Consider the following 21,686-nt stretch of genomic DNA (forward strand, 5'->3'; position numbering starts at 1 on the left):
TGTGTAGAGCACACAATTCCAGGTGGTTAAAGTTATCATTTAAAATGTAAGTTTGGGAGTCTTTCTCCAAATGACATTTTGCTAATAGCCAGGAGAATTGCCCCTTCCAACTTATCACTAAATATCAATGAAGGTGTTGAAAAATACCAAAACAAAAACAAAAAATCTCCATATCACTGAAAACTAAAGCTGAAAAAATAACCTAAACCCTAAATTTTCAATGAATCAACACTAGTTTTAAAGCAGACAGAGCTGGAGAAGATTAAAGTAGTAGGATCCAGTTTTCAACTCACACTTTGACCTCACTCAAGGTGAGTAGCATCTGTCCTCGCTATGGCTCTCATTATTTGTGCACTAATTCAGAAACCCAGAGTATATGCCAACCAAAAACCTACACAGAATTGTTTCTCTATCACTCAGGAGCTGTTAGATTGAGCAGAAAACTGTTTCCCTAGACCTCCCCATCCACTGTCCTACCACCACCTCTATCTTCTCGTGACTAGAGAGATACTAAAAAGCTCAGGAAACAACTGGGCAGAAAATAGAGGGTGCAGATAATGGCAGAGGGTTTCTGAGAAGCACTAGGTAGAGAAAGTGGAGAAACAAAAAAGAACCATGGATGTTGTGTGTGCTGGAATTACATGACGTAATAATACTGAAACAGAAAAGGCGCAGGAGAAAGAAGCAACTACAGAAGAGTTCAGGTACACAGAGTCAACATCTGCTAGAAATGGAAACTGCTCCGGGCATGTGTCCATCAGTCTGCCTGCTGTGGGAGACTGAGAAAGAGGATTTAATTGTTATAGTAGAGAATAATAAGTGGAACAAAGCACAATCCACTCAATCGATCTGGCTCTGGACAGAGTTCGTCTGTCTGAAAGCAAAGAAAGAAAATACAACATGGGGCTGATGAAAAATATGTTAGAACAAAGGAAATTTCTTAGAGTATTTTTTTTAATATTTCTTGCAAAATAACTGAAGAATAAATTTCTAAGAAGTGGTTTAGCATATAAGAAAATACAAGTAAATATGACCTCTCTGTAAAGGCAACAGATTAAGATGAATGGCTGAAAAGATACTATAAAAATAATAATATTATCAACAATAAAATAATAACATAATGATGAATAAGAAGCATAAGTTAAGGAGAAGTCTTAGAGTATTTCAATGAACATTCAAAATTAAAGCTCATTTTGGAAGCAATAAAAAGTATAGTTGATGCTACAGAAAATCAATGACACAGAGAATGAAACTTTAAGAGATACCTCTTAATATGGAAGAAAAGTAAAAAGAAATGGAAATTATGAAAAAGAAAATAGTCAAGAAGGGCAAGATAAGAAAGTACCATGTAATGGACTACCAGTACCCAAAAGGAAGAAAGAATAAGTAGAAAAGAAGCAATAATTAAAGGTAATAGAAAATACAATTTTCCTCAGCTGCTGAAAGAACTGCATTTGCATTTGTTAACATATTGTAGGATAATCTACTAAAAACATAGCTCAGAAGAAGCTCTAGTGGCACAACGGGTAAGCATTCAGAAACTGACAGGTCAATGGTTCGAAACCACCAGTGGCTCCACAGGGGAGCAGACATGGCAACTGCTCCCATAACAATTACATCGGAAATCATATGGGGCAGTTCTATTCTGTCCTATACGCTCACTAGGAGTCAGAATCAATTCAACAGATGAAAGAAGCAGCTCAGCAACAAAAGGTCACTCTCGTATCACCACAGCAAGTTTAGTTCAGAGCATAGTTACCCTCTAATATATTGGATTTTTCTAAGTCCCATTTGTTTATCTCCCAGCCAGAGAGGTGACAGTGCAGGTGGTTGGCTAACTTACCAATTGTAGTTTAAGTTTACCAATTCTAGGGTCACTTTAGAAATGTAAACTTAATACCCTCATTCAAAATATCTGACAATATGTCAAATTCATGAGAAAATTTAATATTCCCCTGGGGTAAATTAAGGAGCTCTGGTGGCATAGTACCTAAGGCATTTGACTGCTAACCAGAAAGCTGGCAGTTCAAACCCACTAGCCACTCCACAGTAGGAAGACTGGGCAATCTACTTCCATAAAGATTTACCACCTCAGAAACCCAATGGGTGTCGCTATGAGTTGGAATCGACTTGATGGCAGTGAGTTTGGTATTTTCGGTTTTAGAGTATACTACCTATACTTAATGAGTAAGTATATTTTCTTAAGAGCACGAGAAAAACTATGGTACATCAAAGACTGAGACCATGCAGCCCAGTACTTTTTACTTTGACCACACAGGAAAGGGCAGTTTTTAGAAAGAAATTATAATTGGGCAATCTACTTCCATGGTGATACTGCCTCGGAAACCCAAGGAGGAGTCGCTATGAATCAGACCTGACTTGACGGCAGTGAGTAAGTCATTTATAGAGTATATAGATTTTATTAAATGATTTCATACATAGTATCTCAATTGAGGCCACAATTATTCTTCAAGTCATCAAACACAGAAGATTACAATTTACTAGTATCATTAGCTTGCACTAATAGGGCAGTTCTATTCTGTCCTATATCCCACCATTTTGGATACAAACAGAAAACAAATACTGAGGGAGAAGATGGTTCATACAATCTGATCCTCTGTCTCCAAAGGTGGGCATACTTTCTCCCAGGCATTGTAAAACTTGTGGACAGGTAAAGGAAAAATGAAAATCCTGTAAATCTATATTATGAAGTGAAAATATGTGCAATATAACTTATAGTAATATCTCCTATATAGCTACAATAATATCTAAGTTTAAAAACTACTTAGAGGTGATTTCGCAAGATTTTTGTAACACTAAGTTCTTTTGAAAATACCACCTTATAAAAAATGATACAAATTTTATCTTATAAGATAGAATTGCTTGTCTTGGTAATGTTGTGTTTGTTGTTAGGTGCTGTCGAGTCGACTCCTACTCATAGTGACACTACGTACAACAGAATGAAACACTGCCCAATCCTGCGCCATCCTCACAATCCTTGCTATACTTGAGCTCATCAATGTAGCCACTATATCAATCCATCTTGTAGAGGATCTTCCCCTTTTTCACTGAACTTCCACTTTACGAAACATGATATCCTTCTCCAGAGACTGGTCCCTACTAACAACTAATCAAAGTAGGTGAGACGAAATCTGGCCATTCTCATTTCCAAGAAGCGTTCCAGCTACACTTCTTCCAGGACAAATTTATTTGTTCTTCTGACAGTCCTTAGTGTTTTCAGTATTCTTCACCAACACCATAATTCAAAGGCATTCAGTCTTCTTCAGTCTTCCTTATTGGCTGTCCAGCTTTCACATGTATATGAGGGGACTGAGAACACCATGGCTTGGGTTAGGCACACCTTAGTCTTCAAAGAGACATCTTTGCTTCTTAGCCTTTTAAAGAGGTCTATTGCAGCCGATTTGTCCAGTACATCTGATATCTTGACTGCTGCTTCCATGGGTGATGAATGTGGAACCATCTTTGACAACTTCAATCTTTTCTGCATTATTGTAATGTTGCCTACTGGTCCAGTTGTACTTCTGTGTTCTTTGTATTGAGGTTTATCCATACTGCAGGCTGTAGTCCTTGATCTTCATCAGTAAGTGCTTCCAGTCATCTTCATCTTCAGCAAGCAAGGTTGTGTCTGCATATTGCAGATTGTTAATGAGTCTTCCTCCAATCCTGATGCTGCATTCTTCTTCATACAGTCCAGCTTCTCAGATCATTTGCTCAGTGTACAGATAGAGTAAGTATGGTAAAAGGATACAGACACCCTTCCTGATTTTAAACCATGTGGTATCCCCTTGTTCTGTTCAAGCAACAGCCTCCTCATGTACAGGTTCCTCATGAGCAAAATTAAGTGTTCTGGAATTCTTGTCTTTGCAATGTTATCCATAATTTGTTATGATCCACACAGTTGAATGCCTTTGCATAGCCAATAAAACATAGGTAAACATCTTTCTGATATTCTTTGCTTTTAGCCAAGATCCATCTGACATCACAGTGATATCCCTTGTCCCATGTCCTCTTCTGAATCCAGCCTGAATTAATGGAAATTCCATCAATATACTGATGCAATTATCTTTGGCAAAATTGTACTTGTGTGTGATATTAATGATATTGTTCAATAATTTTCACATTCTGTTGGATCATCCTTCTTTGAAATGGGCACAAATATAGATTTCTTCTAGTCAGCTGGCTAGGTGCTGTCTTCAAATTTCTTGGCATAGACAAGCAAGTGCCTCCAGTGCTGCATCTGTTTGTTGAAACATCTCAGTGGGTATTCTGTCAATTCCTGGAGCCTTGTGTTTTGCCAATTCCTTCAGTGCAGCTTGGACTTCTTCCTTTGATACCATTGGCTCTCAATCATATGCTACCTCCTGAAATAGTTGAATGCTGAACAATTCTTTCTGGTACAGTGACTGCATATTTCTTCCATCTTCTTTTGATGCTTCCTGATTCATTCAATATTTTGTCCATAGAATCCTTCAATAATACAACTCAAGGCTTGAATTTTTTCTTCAGTTCTTTCAGCTTGAGAAATGCTGAGAATGTTTCTCCCTTTTGGTTTTCTAACTCAGATCTGTGCACATTTCATTATAATACTTCACTTTGTTCTTTCAAGCTGCCCATTGAAATCTGTTCAGCTCTTTTATCTCGTCATTTCTTCCATATGCTTTTGCTACTCTCCTCTCAAGAGCAAGTTTAAGAGTCTTTTCTGACATCCATTTTGGTCTTTTCTTCCTTACCTGTCTTTTTCATGACCTTTTGCTTTCTTTATGTATAATAGTCTTGATGTCATCCCACAGCTCACCTGGTTTTTGGTCACTGGTATTCAATGCATTAAATCTATTCTTCAGATGGTCTCTAAATTCAGGTGGGATATAATCAAGGTCATATTTTGGCTCTTGTGAACTCATTTCAATTTTCTTCAGCTTCAACTTGAACCTACATATGAGCAATTGATGGTCTGTTCCACAGTCAGCTCCTGGCCTTGTTTTAACTAATGATATTGAGCTTCTCCATCATGTCTCTCCACAGATATAATCAATCTGCTTCCTGTGTATTCCATCTGGTGAGGGCCATGTGTATAGCTGTCATTTATGTTGTTGAAAAAAGTAATTTTCAATGAATAAGTCTTACAAAATTCTATCATGTGATCTCCAGCATTATTTCTGTCACCAAGGCCATATTTTCCAACTACTGGTGATTCTTCAATTACAGCTTTCACATTCCAATCACCAGCAATCATCACTACATCTTATTTGCATGTTTGGTCAAATTCAGACCACAGAAGTTGGCAAAAAATCTCAGTTTCTTCATCTTTGGCTTTAGGGGTTGGTGTGGAAGTTTGAATAATAGTAGTATTAACTGGTCTTCCTTGTAAGCTTATGGATATTAACCTATTACTGACAGCACTGTACTTAAAGATAGAGTTTGAAATGTTCTTTTTGAGGATGAAGACCACATCATTCCCCTTCAATTTGTCATTCCCAGCATAGTAGATCATAAGATTGTCTGACTCAAATGGCCAAAAACAGTCCATTTCAGCACATTAATGCCTAGGATATTGATCTTTAGCATTCCCTTTCACTATTGACAACTTCCAATTTTCCTAGATGCATGCTTCATACATTGCACATTTCAATTATTAATGGATGTTTGCAGCTGTTTCTTTCCATCAGCAAATGGAGGTCCCAAAAGCTTTACTCCATCTACCTCATTAAGGTTGACTCTATTTTGAGGAGGCAGCTCTTCCCCAGTCATGTTTTGAGTGCCTTCCAACCTCAGGAGGTCATCTTCTGGCACTATATGAGACAATGTTTCAGGACTATTCATAAAATTTTCCAGCTAATTTATCAGATAATGTTTCACTGGTATTCATTAGGTTTTCACTTGCCATTTTTTTGAGAAGTGGATGGTCCTTTTTTCTCACCAGCCTGTCTTATTCTGGAAGCTCCATTGAAACCTGTCCATTGTGAGTGACCCTCTTGGTATTTGAAACACCAGTGGCATAGTCTCCAGCCTCACAGCAACATACAAGCCACCGCAGTATGACAAACTGACAGGCGAGTGGTGGTGCCATGGCAATAGCAGTATATATTTCATTCCATTCTATATCCAACTAAACCAAAAACAAAAAACTCACTGCAATCAAGTCAGATCTGACTCATAGTGACCCCTCCTTGGGTTTCCAAGGCAATATTACTCTGCTCATACTAATTATGGGTCAATATATGCCACATATTCTTATCTTTGGTAACAATACTAAATGATGCCAATGAGTAAGATTTTAACTCGTCAAATCTTCAGGCTGTAATCTGTTTTTCTGTTTGTTTGTTTTTAATAATTGATATAAAGTTACTACTTCAGTAAATTCAGTACAGTATAAATAAAAATGATAAGAGCAATAATATTAATAAAAAGGAGAAGAGGAGGAAGAGGAGTTGCTGCTCAAATCAATGGCTTTATCAGTTCACCAATACTAACTATTTTAAGGCCAAATAAGATATGCTTTAAGTTATACTGCTGCACTCCTTCTCCAAAAGTAATCATAGAAATAATTTTATGGGAAATTAAACTATAAATGAATAGAAAGAAATATTATTTTGAAAGAAGAGAAGAAAACACAAGGTCCCTGAATCTTTTAGGATTTAAGGAAAATCTTCCCTTGCATTAAAAAATAAATTATAGACCTGGCATAGGAGAGACTGAGCTAATATGCTATTCAATCATTTATTCAATAAATATTAATAGAGCATCTACAATGAGTAAAGCAGTGTGGCATATGGTATTTTAGCAAAGACAAAGAATATATGGTCCCTGACCATAAGACCTTAATATCTAGAAGGGAAAATAAGACATAAATACAGTTAGCTGTAATACAAAATAGAATGTGACAAGAGATATAAGGAAGAAATGAATAATTTATAAATAATATAGGTCAGAGAAAGGAGGGATCTGTGGTGGGCAAATTTATTCAAGAATTATTTATGGAAAAGGAAGCATCTGAGATAAGCCTGGAAGGATAGGCAGAATTTTAACTGGCAGAGAGAGGACGAAGGAGTGAAGAAAATAGGCAGTGCAAGGGGAGCAAAGGCTGTATACGTGAAAAATGGGACTTATTCAGAGTTTCAATCAAGAAATGCTTTTATTGAATACTTTTTAGATGCTTTTAAAGGTTAACTCATTTGCCCTTACAATTATCCTATGAGTTGGTGTTGGTGTTGGTGTTGTTGTTGTTGTTAAGTGCCATCGAGTCGTCTCCGACTCCTAGCGAAGGTGTGACAGGTTCCAATGCAACAACTCGTACCTGCGATGGCACACAGCCTCCAGCCTCTATACAAAGGAGTAGTAATCAAAGGTGGGAAGAATGGCCATCCAAGACCCACAGAGCCTTGAACCACAGGTGGAAGAGTCTGCATGTTATTCAGAAAGATTTAGGGTATCATGGGAAACGTTTGCAGAAATGGCCCATAAAAATTCTCAACTGGCAGTGGTTATTAGGAGATGGAGATAGATAAGGAAAGAGGCAAAGTAACCAAATTCAAGTAAAAGGTAGTAGGTCCTAAAGATAATGACGCTGAAGTAGAAAGGAGAAAACAAATGTGAAAGACTGCAGAGACAGAATTCACAGAACCTGAATGTGTGAAGTACAGGGATATGGGATATGTTGATTGTGATTCTCAACTTTTTAGCCCTGAACTACTAAAAATCACATTTCCGTGGGAAAACAATTCAATCATAGATATGATTACTGAGTTTAGATGGTAGTGGAATATCCAAAGATCAAATTCACTGTGGTCATGGCAGTGGGTGATGGAGAGAAAATGTGAAGAGCCACTATGAACCTTTGAACCTTTGAAAAGAGGTCTCATTCAAATGTCAGGAAGAGGAATAGAAAGTAGCCAGTTTTGTGCAAAGTGGCAGAGGATGATATCATAAAAAGTGAAAGAAGAGATGGTACCACACTCAAATGAAAAACAACTGCAACATTCCATCTAATGCCAGGAAGGAGACCAAAAGTTTTAAGTCTGTAATATATGTTCATTCTCTTTTATAGAAAAACATTGCTTTTTGCAGTGAAGTGTGTTTTGATTGTTTTTACTACATGTAATGCTGCTGCTATAGTTGTCATAGTGTTGATTGTGACTCATGGTGACCCATGTGTGCACAGCAGAACTGCTCCAGAAGGTTTTCAAGGCTATGGCCTTATGGAGGCAAATCATCATACTTGCCTTCCAAGCTGCTCAGTATGGGTTCCAACCACCTCCTTTTGGCTAGTAGTTGAGCATGTAACCGTTTGAGCCACCGAGGGACTCCATATGTAATATTAATGTCATAAAATCATCATGTGTGTATTCTAAAGCAACTATATATGTTTGTTCCTCCTATCAATAACTGGCATTTTAGGGCTATTCTATTATTCTGACTGATAAGTCAAGAAAGGAAAGAAAGTTAAAAATAAGCTTTACTGGATACCTATATGTGCCAGGCACAATTTGTGTGTGTGTGTGTGCACACATGTGTGTGTGGACACATATGTAGGGGCTGATACGCATGTACCTATATGAAAACCAGGCCCTTTACATATATCATGACTGATATATCTGATAGAGAATTAAACACAGGAATATTTAAAACTACAGCCCAATACACACAAGATTCTAAGCTAATGTACAGGTTGAGTACTAAGGTTGTATCTAATTAAGTCTGAAGGCTATTGAAAAGTTAGGAAATAAGTGTTTACTGCCATCTGCTGGAAATGTTGCTTATCTACAAACAAATAAGCTAAATTGTCTTTAAAAGGGCAATATAAAATCTTTACCAACCCATTACTGTCTATTCTATTCTGATTCACAGAGACCCTATAGGACAGAAACCACAGGGTCTCCAAGGCTGAAATCTTTACAGAAGCAAACTGTCACTTCTTTCTCCCACGGAGCAGCTGGTGGATTTGAAGTGCCAACCTTTCAGTTAGCACTGAGCACTTAATCACTGTGCCATAAAAATTAATTTTACGTTACTCAATCTATTTTGTTTTGGTAAAGATAATCCAGGAAAAAAAAAAACAACTCACTGCCATCAAGTCGACTCGACTCATAGTTACCCATCCTTGGGTTTCCCAGGCGATATCTCTATGGAAATAGATTGCCCAATCTCAAGGAGTGGCTGGTGGGTTTGAACTGCCAACCTTCTGGTTAGCAGTCAAATGCCTTAGGCACTATGCCACCAGAGCTCCTAAAGATAATCAAGAGCTTTGCTTTAATAATATACAAGGAAAGAAAATGTAGAAGGCAGTGAATCAGAAACTGATGCTTTATAATTCCTTCCATGATTGTAGAACTACCGTTTCCTATATTGTCTTATTCAAAAGGTGATAAAATTACTTTCCCTCCCATAGACAGTTGTGAACTCTCTTGCACCAATAAGATGATATAAATAGAAGATCTATGGCAAAAGAGTGATGAGTGTGTGACAGCTGTGCTGTGCATTAAAGGCAAAAAACTGAACATTTACCTTCCTCCCACCAGTCACTCCTCAGAAGGAAGGTTGGGCAATCTACTTCCATAGTGATACTGCCTCGGTAACCTAAGGAGGGGTCGCTATGAGTCCAAATTGACTCAATGGCAGTGAGTGTGGTGTTTTTGTGTGTATGTGTGTCACCTAGTGTCATGTACACACCAAAGAAATGTCTCTCTGACATTGCAGAGAGAGAGAACCTAATAATACACAGACTTTTATAGAGTCTGTGAATATCACTAACATTTAATACAGCTCTGTCATGCCTTATCTACTGAAGCCCCAAATATCCTTCTTGTCTGATTCATAAACAGTACTTTGTTCCACATTTTGCCCATAGGTTTCTAGCACTGTATATTCTCAACATTAGATCTTGAATTCCCTAAAACAAAACTGTTAGACATCATTAAATTGAATAAGGGTCCATTTCTAAGCCTTGGTACACTCTGGTATCTTGCAGAATAGAATCTAAGAAGTCTTATATCACATATTTTTATCCTAATTCGGAGATATTTTCCACATCCATTAAAAAAAGATATTGCTTTGTGCTGTTCTTAAAGAGCTTACGTTTTATGTGTTTTTGTCTCTATAAACACACGATAGAATTGCCAGCATATGAAGCCATCTAGTTTCCTTTGGATAGTGCCCCCTTCACTTCCACACAAACAATAGATTTCTTACATTTCTCTGAATAACTAAGCTACCGAGTAAGTGCTTGTTAAAATAGACTATTATGTTTAGGTACTATATCTAGAAGTCAATTTTTAGGTCTTCATCATTTATGCTTAGATTTAAGGTTGCAATCCTTCAATCCTTTAACCCTCTCATGACCTGCAGAACATAAACTGACACCTATATTTTCCTTTTCTGGGGTTTATTGGGCAACTGCTTTCCCACTGACAGTTCATGCAGCCATCAGCTGCATAACCATTTGAAATGTCAGAAATGGGCATGTGCCACAAATTACTCTTTTTACAGAGCAGTATATGAGATGGTGAATCCTGGTGCATTTTCTAGGGGTATGTGTGCCCCGCCAACCTATAACAGAGTCCACAAGGAACTATGTGTCCTATATGCCAATGGGACACATCCCACTCATCCTACCCCTCAGAGTCCGAGGGATACACTCAATTCAGATACAGTCAGTAATTTAGCATGCATTCCATTAATGGAAAAAGAAACAAAAAACATTTTATCAACAAAGAATTTAAAGCAAAAAAAATATGCAATCATGAAAGGGATAAACTTAATATGAGATTTATCATGGTCACTTAAAGATGTTAACAATTTAAACATTACACAAAACCAGATATCTAGGATGTTTATGTGTATGCTAGAATAAATTGCAAAGCAGAGCTCAATGCACAAATGATTGACTTAATTTCATAATCCTCCAGACTTCAAACTCTTAGAATGCAAAGACCAAGTTATAACCATACTGTTTTGTTCACACTATCAAAATAGTGCCTCCACCTAATAGGTCTTGAGTATTAATCATCTAGGGTGACAATAAAGGAGCCCTGGTGGCACAGTGGCTAATCACTTGGCTGCAAACTAAAAGGTTGGCAGTTAAAACACACCAGCCACTCCACAGGAGAAAGATGTAGTAGTCTACTTTCATAAAGATGTACACAGCCTTGGAAACCCTGTGGGGAAGTTCAACTCTGTCCTATAGGGTTGGTATGAGTCAGAATCAATTTGACAGCAATGGATAAGCTGTCTTTCCCACACTAGCCATATAAATGCCATAAACTCAAAGTAATTGAAGACTTATATCCTATTCAGCAGGAGCCCTGGTAGTGTAGTGCCTAAGGCACTTGACTGCTAACCAGAAGGCTGGCGGTTCAAACCTACCAGCCACTCCTCGCAAAGAAGATGAGGCAATCTACTTCCGTAGTGATACTGCCTCGGAAACCCAAGGAGGGGTCACTATGAGTCAAGTCCGACTTGATGGCATATGACAACAATTTCCCAAGAATGCCTAAAGCACATTAGAGCAATATTTAAAATCATAAATACATCTGTCTCTCTGCTAGATACTTCTCTTTGACACAAAAACAGCTCAATCTTTACCAATCTTATTTTTTTAATATATTTTATAAAAATATGTTTTTATAAAACTACATGCCCAATGTTGTTGTTGTTTTATGTGTCACCAAGTCAGACCTGACCGACCCCTTCTTGGGTTTCCAAGGTGGTATCACTACAGAAGTAGATTGCCCAACCTTCCTTCTGAGGAGTAGCTGGTGGGTTTGAACCACCAGCTTTCTGGTTAGCAGTCAAGTGCCTTATGCACTACGCTACCAGAGCACCTGCCAAATAGGATACTTATTTCCATTTTATTACTAATCTGTTTCTTCCCTTCCTAGCCATGCTATGAAAACTCAGTTTGTACTCACTTCTGCTTCCTAGCCTCCTGGCCATTCCTCCAACAACTGCAATCTGTTTCCACTAAAAATGCTCTTAATAAACTCATGAGTGACTGTGTTCTTGCCAAATGTAATCGATACTACATCTTCTTCCTGACCTTTTCACATATCCTCCATTTTGAAGCTATATCATCCTTTATGTGGCATTTATGACTCCATCCAATTCATTTTCCATTGCTTCTCTGGCTTCTCCTTCTTGAACTCCTTCTTAGGCTCCCACTAAAAGATGACGCTCCTTGCAGCTCCATCTTCAAACATCTTACCACTCTCTTCATACTCCCTGGTGATCTTATCCATGCCAATGACACACAAATCCACTTCTCTAGTCCTAGTCAGTGCCCAAACTTCTGGAAGTTGTGCAAATTGTGCCCATTACACATCTTCACCTGAATATTTTACAAGCACCTCCAATTAGACATATTCACAATTGAACTGATTATTTCCCTTATCAGCTTTGCACCTCTTCCCATTTTCCCCAAACTGATGTATGATGTTACCAGCTCACCTAAGCCATACATCTTGGAGAATCTTCCTCTTTAACCCCTAACATGCATGGATTACCATCACTATTAATTCTTTCTCCTAAGATTGTCTTGAATTTTTCTCCTCTTTGCCATTACCACTGCCACTCCCATTGGTTCAAGTTGTCAAAATATCCTGAAAGTATCAAACTGCAGTCTCTATGGAGGTGCCTGCCTCTAAATTCAAAGGCTGCAAAGGGTGCTTTCTATTAGAACCTTCTGTGGTGAAGGAAATATTGTGTATCTGCACTATCTGAAATGGTCTGGCTATTTAGCGCTTGAAATGTGCTAGCATAAGTGAGAAACTATTTTATTTTAGTAATATTAATTTAAATAGCTAACATGTAGCTAGCAGCTACCATATTAGACAGTGCAGCCCTTCAAGTCATCTTCTCTAAATGCAAATTTATTTATAATACTCTTCTTTTCTTTTGTATGATATAAATGGCCTGAAATGATTGCCTGAATTTCTATCCCCAACACTCACCATCTACCTTCTAATCACTTACAAATTCATGTACATCTTATATATCAGTCTATGAAATTAGTCTGTATACCACCTCCTTGCCTGTGCTCATGCTGTCCTTACTGACTGAACACTCTTTCTCTTCTCCATCTGATTCACTCATCCTTCACATAGCTCTTCCTCTGGCCTCCTGGCATTCCCTGTACCTCCTCACCACCTTCTTACAAAAGTGTGTCACACTTCAACACTTCCCCAGAAGCATGTTACTGTTCATATTGCTATCTATATTTATTGCACAGTACTGTGAGCTCCTCAGTAGTGGGAATTAATTGTTTGTTTTTTTAACTCTTTATCACCGGTGTCTACCAAATATTTACGAACAGCTTCCCAGTCCTAGCATCTAGGATACTATCAGGATAAACTTCCTCAACTCTGGTCATTCCTCCGACTAAGTACATCAAGTTCAAACCCTTCATTCAAAAATCCTGAAGCAAAGGAATTTGTCATTAAGTAATTCTTTTCACAGACCCTTTTCTTGAGCTGTTGTTATTAGTTGCCATCATGTCAGCTCCAACTTGTGATGACCTTATGTATACAGAACAAAACAATGCCTGTTAGGCTTCCCTTATTGTATTGTCTACATATGATGTGGGCATTCCAAGTTCCAGTCTGTGCCTCCTTGACAACTTCTACAAAGGCTGTCCTTTTACTTCTCTACCACACTGTGTCTATTACTTTTTTTTGAGATTCGGGGAAAAGTTCATCCCCCAGAAAAAACTCTCTTTGACTAATCTCACATTGATTAACTCCACCTGCACACATAATCAGCCCTACATGATCTTGCCTACTTATCATCTGTGGTCATTTATTGTTTGCTGTCCTCTAAACCAGAAGCTCAATTCTTTGAGGGCAAAGACTGAGTCCTCTGTTTCCTCTCCTATACCTGCAGCATTCTCGACCATGCTGTGTATTTACTGGGCACTTAACAAATAAATGCTGAAGGTTGTATGGAAGCATAAAGATGATGTTTGCTGTCTTTATGAATTCCAAAAAAGAATGATTCACAAGTCTTGCATTCTCAGCATCTCGGTATGTGGGTCTTGGTTTTGTTTTTTTCTTTTTAATATGTAGCTATTAAAGAGAAAACCCAAAAATAAAACAAATTAAAGCCACAAAGTCTTTCCCTAAGAAGAAGGATATAATGTAATAAAACAAATAATGCAAGGAGGTTGCAACTCTGAAAATGTTAGGAATCCCTGGCCTTACCTTGATGTCATGAATAATACTTTAAACCCAAATAACTGGACACTTTCAAAAGCAGACTGATAAAAAGGATAATCATTGTTTTTCAACTGCTGTCAGGGGATAGATTGGAAATCAATATTTTCTCAAGTAATTTTCTCAAGTGACTACAATCATTGTGACTTTGCCACTCCTTTGGGCACTTTCATACCAGCAGGACAACCCTGCTGAAACATGGAGACATAGTTAGGCCAGGATCTTGTCTGAACTTAGCTGATACTGAAGAAAAAGAAAAAAAAACCTCACTGACATTGAGTCGATTCCAACTCATAGCGACCCCCTTTAGGTTTCTGAAGTGGTATATCTTTACAGAAGTAGATTACCCAGTCTTCCTTCCATGGAGTGGCTGGTGGGTTTGAAATGCCAACTTTCTGGTTAGCAGGCAAATGCCTTAGGCACTATGCCACCAGAGCTCCTTAGCTGATATAGGAAATATATAACTTAACTTACGGATTTCAGTATTTTGAGGCATGATTTTATTTTTATGTTAGAATACTACCCAGAAGCACCCATGTATTACACTAGTTAAAATCTGTAGAAAATAGATTCTCAGCTTTCAATTTTCAGATACATATTTAATGCTTAATTCTCCTTCTCCTACCTTGCCATAAAAAAGTTCCACATAAAATATTAAAGGCCAAAGAAAAGGTCCCTTAAATACATCAGCCTCTTTAATGGACAAAATAGCAATTGGCATTTAAAGATACATTATCCAGAAACAGATTGAAAGGACAGTCTTTCAATTTCTTTTCAAGGAATGAATTGCATTTTATTTTTCAATTATTAATTAAATCACTTATGTATTGAGGCCTTAGGTTTTCATTGAAGTTAAAACAATTTAATTCTTAATAATAATCTGATTATTTGAATGTATCAATGGATTTGAATGTATTAATTATGGAAATTAACAAAGAAAACAAGTGATGTGTAAATCATGTCAATTTCAGACACAACAACAGTAGCTTTAAAAAACCATCCACTAAAAAGTGAATTAGGGAGAACACTAATTTAAGATCCAAGAAGATTTAATCCTACATCTTGTAAGGCTTCTCCAATTCTATTTTAGACAAACTTCCCTTCCAAACTGCTTATTTTTGCTTCAAAGGGCTACTTTTCAAGAAAGTTACTTCTAAACAGACCATAAATTACAAAGTTATAGTTCATTTAGTTGAGCAGTATGTCTTATGTCAGATACTTATAAAAGTAAGAATAACCCCCATTTAATCATGTATTAAATACAATTAATCACATCAGCATCATTTACTAGGTATTTGCCATGAGCCACATATTACACCAATCACTTTACTTTATTCTCTTAATAATCTTGTTATATTAATATTATGATTATCCTCATTTTCCAGAGGAGTAAATTGGAGCTTAGAGGGATTAATTTGCCAAAATAAACTCAAAATGCTGCTCAGAAATCCTGATATTTCCTTCTTCCCATTCGCTAAGCTTATAGAAGCCTGAAGAGTTTCCTTATATTTATGTATTCATACCATTCAGAAAACGTTCATGAAATGCTTTCTAAGTGCCAAGCATTGCTCTAGACACTGGGGACAGTGGTAATGAAACAAACTCCAGCTCTCATGGAACACGCATTCTGCTGACAGAGAGTTAATAAACAATTAAACGCAATGTACAGTAAGTCAGATGGTGGTAAGTACTATGAAGAAAACTACCAGAGATAATAGGATGGACAGCATGATGGGGTCCACACAGTCATACACTTATAGAAACTTTAGGACCCACTTTCCATTCCCTACACCTTCTTCTCATCAGTTCTTTATCCTTATCCCCCATTCTATTTCCTTCTTTCCCCTCCTCACCTCCAAAACTTAGATAAGTATATTAAAAATCCCAAGAGCAATTTCTGACTTACAACCCCAGAAGAAACTCTAGATTAAAAAAGAGAAACAGAGTTTGCTTGAAGAAAAAGAGGAACAGAGCTGAAGGGAATAGAATGAATGGTTATTTTCATCCATCTGAAGAAGAATATTTTCAAAATTATTTTTAAAGTAGATAACCAACATTAATTAACATTTAAAGTTGATAACCAACATTTCTAAAACTCCTACAATGTTAGTTCTAAGACACTCATATCTATCTGGTTGTCAACATTCTTTTAGTGGAGAAAGAAAAGAACTTAATGTCTTTACCATTTTTATTGACAGTCTTAGGACAATTCAATGTCTTAGGAAGAAAACCCTTCATTCTTCCATGGCTTGAACAATAAAAGCCACCCACCAGTGAAAGAGGCCAATGAAGCTAAGCCTGGGACTATATGTCTATCCTATATCAACACTAACTGATCATGTCTCCCGTGCAGATGTTCTCTTAAAGAGTAAAGCTAAATTTTAAAAATTAGGCCATATCATATACATATGCAAATCAGATACCCCATTCCACTTGACTTTATAGGGAATCACTGTAGGATTTTGTTTATGTTGTTATTGTTGTTGTTTTAATTTTTAGGAGAAAGATTATTCTCTGACTTTGACTAAATATTTATATTTTTATAATAATTTATATGGCAATCCAGAACATATAGGCAATAATCAAAATTGCATACTGATTGTTTCCACATGCAAAACATCTTTTGGAGAACCCAACAGCACTATGTCCATTAGTCTTACCTCTGCAGCCAAATAGTTCCCAGTTGCAAGATGTTTAAATCTGAACAAGCTGTTCCACTGTCCTGCACCCCCACGGCATGGGTCATGATGAACTACCTACAGATAAAGAGAGCAAGGACAATAATGACTAAATGATATCCATGTTGCTGCAAGCAAATGCTACCAGTTTACATAACTGCTCTCCTGTTAATGCTGACCTGTCAAATCTAGTATTTGTCTTCATGAGAGTACAATGTGGCAGAAAAACATAATTCCCCATAAAAGAGAAAGAAGCATGTTATAACAGTTAACTCACTATACATATATGAAGCTCACATTTTACATCTGCAAGTGCAGCGTCACTCCAAAAGATATGTTTCCAAGGCTAAAACTGGAAATACAGTGGAGTTTCTCCCTTTTCTCCCCCATTAATTCAACAGATTTTAATAAGAGCCTATTATGTGCCAAGTACTCTATTGTGATCCTGATCACAATGGTGATAGCCAATCACATAGTGATAACCAATCACCTTCTAGTTCTTCTGGTCTCAGGATTGTGTAGACGTGCTTTGTGTGTTCATTTAGTTGAGCAGTATGTATTATGTCAGATACTAATAAAAGTAAGAATAACCCCTATTTAATCATGTATTAAATATAATTAATCACATCAGCATCATTTACTAGGTATTTGCCATGAGCCACATATTACACGAATCACCAATTAGTCCTCTTCATTAATTATTTTCTTGAGTCTTTCATTTCCTTCACTCTTTTTTGTTCCAGAAGGGGAAAGAATAGTAATTGTGTCTTAGATGGCTGTTTGCAAGCTTTTAAGACCCCAGTCGCTACTCACCAAAGTTAAGACATAGAACATTGTCTTTGCAGACTATGTTATACCAATTGACGCCCTGTTCCCCAAGATGGTGGTTTCTAAATCCCCAAGCCCAAGGATTCATTCCCTCAAGGTTTTTGGTTATTGCTAAAAAGTTTTCATAACTTTGCCCCTACTATATCCCTGGGTATATTTGTAGCACATATAAATACACATACAGAAATATCCTTTGCCAAACCTATATATACTAGCAACAGAGTGCTATTGGCATTTAATGGACAGCTGCCAAGATTCTGCAATTCACAAGACAGTACAGCATGTGCTAGATACTGTGTGCTGGCACTCAGCACCATCTTCACTTTTCTAAGTTCTCCCCTGTACCCTAAAGGCTGAAGCCTCACTAGCAGGGATCTGGGCAACATTCCATGAAAATAGAAAACAGGGAAAGGTGAAAAAGAGGCTTCTCTTTGGGCTCCAGTAACAGGGGCTACAGTCAGTGCAGACCTCAGCAGGCTGGAGTAGGCAGAGGACTCCCACGGGGAGGAGTCCACAGCACACGGGTAGAGACAACTTGTGCAGCCTCAAGGAAGGGACAGAAGTAGCTCCTAGCAGTTCCTGATCTTAAGATAAGGCCATCTATACTACCCTATTTTTCCTCCTCCAGTCCCTTCAATAAGGTTGGGAACAAATTTCCTATATGAAATCCTTCTTTGCTTGAAACACCAAAGTGATTTCTATTTCCTAAATGAAGCCTGATTGATATAACACACACAAAAAAGGAATGCTTCACATCTTGCACACTTTTCAAATCTCCTTTAGAAATAAATCTCCCATAAATAGAAATTGGTACTGCTTTAGTACATAATCATACTAACAAGTTTTTACATCTAGCTATATGAAAAGTTCAACGATTTAAGAGAAATTCACTATGGAAAGGGAAGCTTAAATGAATGAAAGACTTTATCTTAAAATTATTAAAACATTAATTTACTTCCTCCATTCTATCTGTCCAAAGTGTTATAACATTTCAACTATAAATTCAGTTGGACAGGGTTTTAGTGCAGTGGTAAAGTTATGGCAACAGCTATAAAACTCATAGCAAATAATAAGAAAGAAGATTTAAAATTTCTTTTAACAGACTTAGAATCAAACTTGAAACAGACAGAGACAGATGAAATGCAGAGAACTCACTGTATTTCATTAATAAAATTATAAAATAATATCTCATATTATTACATCTATCTATCTATCTATCTATCTATCTATATATATAATTTTTAAGCACAATCGTAAGAAAGGTATGGTGTGAAAATACATATTATAATCATATATATATTTTGGTTGACTATTATTTTCCAGTCTTACTCTGATATTCTTCTCAAAGGTCTACCTCACAGCTTCTCTGTAGCCTCTCATACTATCGGCTTTGGTGGTAGTTTTCCCCTAAAACCTCAATTCTCCACCTATTGAAGGATTTAAAGAAAAAAGAAAGAAAAAAAAAAACCACTGTCATTGAGTCAATTCTGCCTCATAGAGGACCCCTTTGGGTTTCCAAGGCAGTAAATCTTTATGGAAGTAGATTGCCTCATCTTCCATAGAGAAGCTGGTGGGTCTGAATAGCCAACCTTCTGGTTAGCACTCAAATGTCTTAGGCACTGCACCACCAGATCTCCCTTCTATTGAAGGAAAGGGTCTCTACGTCCTTCTGAGTACCAGAGACTGAATGCATGCCTTGGCATGTAGTGGGTTTCAGGACAGAAGGTAAGCTTTGTGTACTATTTCACCTCCATTCTAAACCATGTCATGACATAGAGAATTAATCTGATTTACAGTTATAAATGGAGTCCCTGGGTAGTACAAATGGCTAAGTTCTCAACGACTAACTGAAGGATTGGTGGTTTGAGTCAATCCAGAGGTGCCTCAAAAAAGACCTAGTGATCTAATTCTAAAAGATCACAGCCATTGAAAACCTTCCAGGACACAGTTCTACTCTGACACACAGGAGCCACCATGAGCCAGAATCAACATAACAGTAACTGGCTGGTGTTTTTCCTTTCCATTTATGAATAAGACTCAGTTCATTTGCCATTAATATCAAACTTCCTCATTTTTCTGTTTCAACAATCTGTAATTTGCCTACTTCAAATACTGTTACTTCCCCCTCTCGTTTTTTTAATTATGTACAAGAAAGCATGCTCTGTTATTGCTTCTCCTAACAATAATTTATCTCTGCTCTTTCATATTCCTGAATTTCTTGTATAAAATAGGCTCTGATCCTCTTCTACTTCTCTTAAATCCAAATGTATTCATTAAAGATCTGTCTAAATGCTATAACTTCTGAAGTAGTCATTTATATGTTGAATACATATTATTTTATTATCAATTATTTTCCTTTTATTTCTTCTTTATATTAGAATTTGGCATAGTAATTTTTAATCATGAGATGATGAATTTCATTATAGAGTATTAAAGAGAGTGTAAGAAGATATATGCTGTAAAGGAAATGATTTGTTTGAAAGAGTTAAGAATCACTACTTTCAGCCTAGATGTCCATTAAATCAAGAAGGAACTTTCATATGCTGGTTTATTCATAGATGATTATACATACCTTATCTCTTCCACTATTTAAAAACCTCCTTTAAAGAAAAATCCATATCCTGCATTTTCTTAATAATGCTACCATGTTGACACATTTAAAAATACTTTTTGAATTACAGGATGAATAAATTATTAAGTACGGGTCTCCTGATTGCAATAGAAATGGCATCCTCAGAAGAAATAAATGTTCTCTTCAATGATTGTGTGCTTATGATATCTGTCGTCACTTAAAGTGAGTCTTCCTACTCCATCTTAACTTCAATGTCATTTGAAGCACATGGCCTTCAATTTGATCAGTCTTGACAACATATTACAATGGATTTTTAAAGGTAAAACCCAGATATGTGCCCTTATTAAACTACAACTGTTCATATCCTAATGAAAACTATCACATACATACACAAACACACATAAACTATATCTATATGTTGAAATACATATATATCTCTCCATATATCTAGATATAGATATAGATACAAATAACAATTTTCTCTGGGGTATGTCTGTCTGTCTGTCTCTCTCTCTCTCAGATGCCCTAGAGAAGATAGGTAAAGGAAGTAGCATCTTTCACACTGGTCACAGAAATGAAGGGGTACAAGTTGATTCAAAAAAATTATCTGGTTTATGGATCTATCAAAAATTATGCTTATACCAATAAGACTATATCAACCAGTCTAAGAAATTTTGTCTTTTTGATCTAAATATTCATTAAAAGCCAAAAATATTTACACACCTCTATTTCCCAGAGTGCTTTAGAACTAGTAGCAGAAGTGGCTGATTGACGCAAGGTTGTACGAAGGAAAATGTGCTGTTTTTTCTCATATTCATCACAAGTCAGAAACTTCTCTTGCTCTGCATGAAACAATCTAACAACGTCACCCTAGAAAAACAAGTCAAAAATGCTGTACTTCCAACAAAATTATGAACACAGAGACATGAGAAGCAGGTGCCACTTTTTGCTAGCTACTTGGTTAATGATAACTATATATTTCAAAATTTTACAAGGAAAACTCAGAGAAACACTTACTAGTGAGTATTAAGGTTCGTAATGACAATTCTAAATTAAGAAATAGCAGTGATTGTACCGGTTTTTCATCTACAAGTTCAGTAAAACTATCTTCAATTCTTTCAGTAAATGTGTTATATAGTACATACTTACTCCTTTTAATACATCCTCTCGATAGGAACTATATTTCATGAATAAAGTGATTTTCCAGCTAGTGTTGCAATTAACAGCATTCACCTATTAAGAAAGAAATGTTGTGCTATAAGACTATAGGTTACATTTTATTCTAGAAATTATTACTTCAGCTAGTAGAAGAACAAAAGACAAGATTGGACAATAAAGTATATTGTTGTTGTTGCTTGTTGTTATTTGCATTTGCCATCGAGTCTAGCG

General features: G+C 36.7%; 1 protein-coding gene across 1 annotated transcript in view; it reads right to left on the reverse strand.

Moving 5' to 3' along the window:
• Window positions 1–21,686, reverse strand: part of ITPR2 (inositol 1,4,5-trisphosphate receptor type 2) — a 724,583-nt gene that overhangs the window by 497,526 nt on the left and 205,371 nt on the right. Inside the window, exons 7-9 of the mRNA XM_007949781.2 lie at window positions 21,447–21,530; window positions 21,021–21,167; window positions 16,880–16,975 (exon numbers count right to left, since the gene is read on the reverse strand). Of these exons, the coding sequence (XP_007947972.1) occupies window positions 16,880–16,975; window positions 21,021–21,167; window positions 21,447–21,530 (327 nt within the window). The remainder of the gene's footprint in view (window positions 1–16,879; window positions 16,976–21,020; window positions 21,168–21,446; window positions 21,531–21,686) is intronic.

This window comes from Orycteropus afer, unplaced genomic scaffold (assembly GCF_000298275.1).
Source record: "Orycteropus afer afer isolate SDZICR_OR568_19922 unplaced genomic scaffold, OryAfe1.0 scaffold00254, whole genome shotgun sequence".
Taxonomy (NCBI): Eukaryota; Metazoa; Chordata; class Mammalia; order Tubulidentata; family Orycteropodidae; genus Orycteropus; species Orycteropus afer.